The sequence below is a fragment of the Lottia gigantea genome, assembly GCF_000327385.1.
Source record: "Lottia gigantea unplaced genomic scaffold LOTGIsca_35, whole genome shotgun sequence".
Taxonomy (NCBI): domain Eukaryota; kingdom Metazoa; phylum Mollusca; class Gastropoda; family Lottiidae; genus Lottia; species Lottia gigantea.
Window position 1 is genome coordinate 223,265 of NW_008709190.1, and position 5,162 is coordinate 228,426.

A 5,162-nucleotide genomic window follows, 5' to 3' on the forward strand; every position below is an offset into this window, starting at 1 on the left:
ATGTAAAAAAAGGTAACATATTATGTATTATCTTAAGAAATATTGATAATGTCTATCCATATATGTGGGAAAGATTTTAGATTCTGTAGAAATGTGTGTTGTTTGCTCTTTGAAGTATTATTACAATGTCTACAAGAAGGCTATAAGTTCTTAGAGAGTCCCTTGAATTTCTTCATTGAACTAAGCTTAAAAATGTGTTTATATATGATTTCGATGTAGTGTTCTGTTGCGCTTTGAGTCATCTTCACACACTAGCTCATACACAGGAATATCTGGATTTGGTCTTCTCTTCACTGTGTACGGCTTATCTTCTTATCTTCTTATTATGACGTCCTTTCCAGTTGTCTAATTCTCAAAATTGTCTTGTGGTGGTCCCTATACGAATAAACCAGGAAATGTCACTCAAATGTTACTCAATCTAAACACTACCATGATTGGTTTCATTTTTATACGCCCACATGAATATGTGGTCATATATTGTCATTGCCCCTGTCCATCTGTCAAAATTTTGTTGTGGGCACGTTAGAAGTTATAAATTTCAATGGATTTTGGTGAAATTTTGTGTGAGCAGCAGTCAAGTTCAAATTTGATGATTTTTCCATGAACGGCTTTTGAGTTATTGCCCTTGACTTAGTAAAATCGCATCAAAATTTTGTTGTGGGCACATTAGAAGTCACAAATTTCAATGGATTTTGATGAAACTTGGTGTGAGCATTGGGATTGGTAAAGACGACAGTCAAGTTTAAATTTGACGATTTTTCAATGAATGATTTTGGAGTTATTGCCCTTGACTTAGTTAAATCACATCCAAATTTTGTTGTGGGCACAATAGAACGTTTTTATACGCCCACATGAATTTTTGGTCGTATATTGTCGTCGCCCCTGTCTGTTGGTCCATCCGTCAACATTTCTTGTGAGCACTATAGAGACTACAGTTTTTATCTGATTTTAATAAAACTTGGTGTGATGCTTCAGATTGATAAGATCTCGGTCAAGTTCTAACTTGACGCATTTTCGATGAAATGGTTTTGAGTTATTGCCATTAACTTACGAAAAACGCGTCAAAATTTGTTTGTGAGCACAATAGAAGCTACAGTTTTCAACCGATTTTGATAAAACTTGCTGTGATCATTGGAATTGATAAAATCTCGGACAAGTTCTAACAAGAGATATTTTTGATGAACATTTTTTGAGTTATTGCCCTTGACTTTGTAAACACGTGTCAAAAGTTGTTTTTTGCCCTTGATTAGAGTTGTGTGATTTAATTGTTTGTTGTATTTGGGTTATTGATATTGATTTTAAAAAATTTTGTGGAATTATTCAGCATAAATAATTTCTTCAATATGAGAAAATTGGTACTTTAGTCACTAAAGACTGTTTTATTATTTCTGACAGCTGCCAGTGGGCATATGTTTATCTGATCTTGATGCAGGTTTATATTAATGAGATATCAGTAAAGTTCACATTTGACTATGTTAGTTAGTTTTCGGGGAAGGGAGGGTTTGATTCTCCCAAATGTACAGGCCTAGGGTGGAGCAGACACTTTATTTAGAAATTAGGATTAAGGGTCTTGATATTGGGTTTTCTTTTGTTCTTATTCTGACCTGAAATTACAAAAAAAATAACTCGCCCGATGGGCGAGAAGTATAGTATCTGTTATGTACTGATTGTTTTTAGTTTACTATGAACAATATTATCATTTAAGTTCTTATTTTTTGAATATGCAACTATCATTTTCTGCTTATAGACATGGGGGAATTTCTCTTGAAGGCTCTTATAGTGGGCATGAACTATCTTGCTAGCTCGATTGCTGGTTGTATTAAACGGGACAACAAAGTGTGCTATGCCTACATTATGATGAATATTTAGTCCTATAGGTCTTGCTGTATTCAATTAGATTGACGGAATTTGGTAGTTTCATCTTCGGGCAAGTCAATTTCTATGCGCTCAATTGGGATTAGGGTGAGATATTCTATTGAATGGTCGTCGAGGTTGAAATGATTAGAAACAGGCTTGTCTTTCTTTAATTTAATGTCTGACCTATGAGCATTAAAGCGAGTTCGTAAATTATTCTTAGTTTCTCCTACATATTGTTTGGGGCATTTCTTGCATGAAATTAAATATATTACATTCGAATGTTCACATGTTAGATGTTCCTGGATCGGGTACCTTTTATTCGTAGAGTTGCTTACAAAATAATGAATTTCTGATATAAAGGGACATGTTTTGCATCTACTGGACAAACATGGAGCACTTCTTAAACCTTGAGGTACTTCGGCATAAAGTCTGTTTTTAGCTGCTATCTGTGCTAAGGTGGAATTTTTTATGTTTCGTAAAAATCGTTTAGAGTACCCACGCTCTTTCAGTTTTGAGAAAACAATCGTACAGGCTTGGTTGAAATCAGAAGATCTTGTACAAATTCGATGAAAACGTAAAACTTGTGACTTAATTATACCAGAAAAGGTATATTTTGGGTGAAAGGAGCTCTTGTGCAAGAGTTGATGAGTATCAGTTTCTTTGAAATACACTTTAATATCCAGTTTATTTGTTTCTGCTATGGAATCTCCCTTAAAGACTGTGGTATCGAGAAAGTCTATGCTTTTGTCACTCACGTTTGCGGTTAGTTTGATAGAAGGATGGTGGTTGTTGAGAATTTCAAAGAATTCCCAAAAGTGTTCGATAGAATAAGTCCAAACCATAAAGATGTCATCCAAAAAGCGTCCGTAAAAAAGTGGGTCAAATGGACAGAGGGGCAACACCTCACGTTCCCACTCTGTCATGAAAAGGTTTGCGTAGGAAGGGGCGAATCGTTTGCCCATTGCTGTCCCTGAAGTTTGCAAATATGTTTTACCATTAAATGTGAAATCGTTTCGACTAAGACAAATCTCTAAAAGCTGTAGAATTCCATCGTCGGGTCTGTTTATTAAAAGCTTTACGAACTGCCGTTAAACCAGTAGTGTTATCGATATTGGTATACATAGAAGAAACGTCGATAGAAATTAAAATAGCATTAGAGGGAACTCGAAGATTTTTTATTTTATTGACAAAATCGGTTGTGTCTTTAAGGTAGTCGCGATGTTGACATGCTAGAGGTAGTAAGAAATGATCAATGTATTCTGACACTGCATATGACTCACTACCACAGTCAGATATAATCGGGCGGCCTTTAGGGATTTTATTTGAGATAAACCACTCCTTGGTTGGATTCTTATGGATTTTAGGCAAAGTGTACAAATGTCTCTCGCAACAATCAGGTTTGGCAGACAGATAGTCATATTGTTTCTGTTTGAGATAACTAGTTTTGACTAAATCGGCAAGAATATTATTAATCATGTTAGCAGTTTCTTTGCAAATTGGTTTCGGTAAAATGGCATAATGTTTAGGATTATTCAGTTGATTCTCTGCTTCTGAAACGTAATCCTCCCTATTCAGAATGACACAACATGAACCTTTGTCACTCTTTTTAAGGCCTGAGGGGGTGTCCGCGTGGATTTAGGAATAAACATTGTTCTAGCACCACGTGGGGGGTGGTTTCGAAAAAAATATGTGCAGCTAAGATTTCGTTGAAATCGTTCAATGGATGGTCGGAGATAATTCAAGTTAGCTATCTTTGGTGTGGGAATAAACTTAAGTCCACGGTCTAAGAGTGAATGCTGAAGGGGTGTGAGAATTTTGCGGCTCAAGTTAACTACAGTTTGGCCTAGCGGTGGCCTCTCAGTATTTTTATCCCCAGTAATTAGTTTAAAGACTTACTCGATGCTTGAAGCTGGTGTATCCAAAACAAATAGATGCTGTTTGCTGTTTCTGAAGACCAATGAAGATTATCAACTGTTTCGAATTCTTCTTCGTAGGGTGGTAAGATTGTTGCGCTGTTGATACTGGACTCCATCATCATGTTGTTGAGAGTGCTGAGGTTCTGTTGTGCTTTCTTCGAGATTTTATTTGAAATGGGTATACATTTGAAGAGGATCTTGGAGTTTGGGAAGGTTTTGTTAGCTGTGGCGATTAATTTCTGGGCTTGGTTAAAGGAAGTCTTTGGTAGCTGATCACGGTTGTTGAGGCCTACATGAAGAATAATGGTAGTAGGTTTGGGATTATGGTCGTATGATTCCAGGATTGACTGTATGTGATGGATTTGGGCACCGGGGTAAGAATGTATTTCAGTGTCTGAACTGGTTTTGGTAATTCGATTCAGGTTAGATGATCCAATTATTAAGGTAGATTTCTTTAGAGCAGGTAGTTTCCATAATGATTTGTCTTTGGTTTGGTGATAATACGGTTTGGTAGCGGATATAATGGTCGTCGACGGTGTGATTGGTACTGGTTTGGTAGTTGTTAGAATTGTAGCATTGGGAACGGACTGGGATCTGGTTCGAGGGGGGCAAGGTCTGGATACACGTCTCGACTTGGATGGAGACTGAGGGGTGGTTTGCTGGTCCAAAAACGCACAGAAGGAAGAAAGGTTGGCGGATCCTGGATCACGTGGTGAAGATTCAGATGGTGTGGAAGGGGAAGACGAGTCTGAAAGTGAAAAGAGAAGGGGTGTGCCCTCTCTATGAGAGCGTTTACCTATGTCTGCTGGACTAGGAGTAGGTGAACTTCGGGCTCGTTTAGGGGTTTGGTTCGGCAGCGTGGTGGCTCTAGATGGTGCAGGTGTAGTGTCCATTTCATTTGGTAGAGATATGGTTACTCTGGTTTTTGTTTCATTGATTGTTTGGTAGAATTTGGAGATTACAGCTTGAGTGAGACGTTTCCCATAGGAGCGACGGGTCCAGGACAGGGCATGACAGGTGACAGGTGATGATAAAGACTTGGTACGAATGGTGGTCAGCTTCTCTTGAAGTGTGGTTTGGTAATGGTCGATCAGGACCTGCGTAACCTTACAGAGCCATGTCCGATTGAGGGATCTAATATTCGCGTCGACAGCTGATGGAGGCATTGCAAAACTTGGAAGAACACCTTCACAAAGGGTTCTTCCTCCTTATGAGTGGGGACTGGTTGGCGTCGGTGGGCTGGTAGTCTTTTCTGTTGTTGGTCAGGTCGATGGTTACCTCTTGATTGGTAGGCTGTGTTGTAGGTAGGTCGGCGATGGGGTGGGATATAGCTGGATGGGTTGGTTGGTGGTCGGCGATTGGTAGGTGGTAGAGGTCGATGGAAGACAG

General features: G+C 38.6%; 1 protein-coding gene across 1 annotated transcript; it reads right to left on the bottom strand.

Annotated features, from left to right (window-relative positions):
• Positions 1-1,544: 1,544 nt before the first annotated feature.
• On the bottom strand, positions 1,545-4,939 carry LOTGIDRAFT_162620 (hypothetical protein; the record flags this gene model as incomplete). The annotated part of the gene is made up of 2 exons (XM_009058635.1): positions 1,545-1,604; positions 4,067-4,939. 2 exons carry the CDS (start codon positions 4,937-4,939, stop codon positions 1,545-1,547), a joined length of 933 nt encoding a protein of 310 aa, XP_009056883.1.
• Between the last annotated feature and the right edge of the window lie 223 nt (positions 4,940-5,162).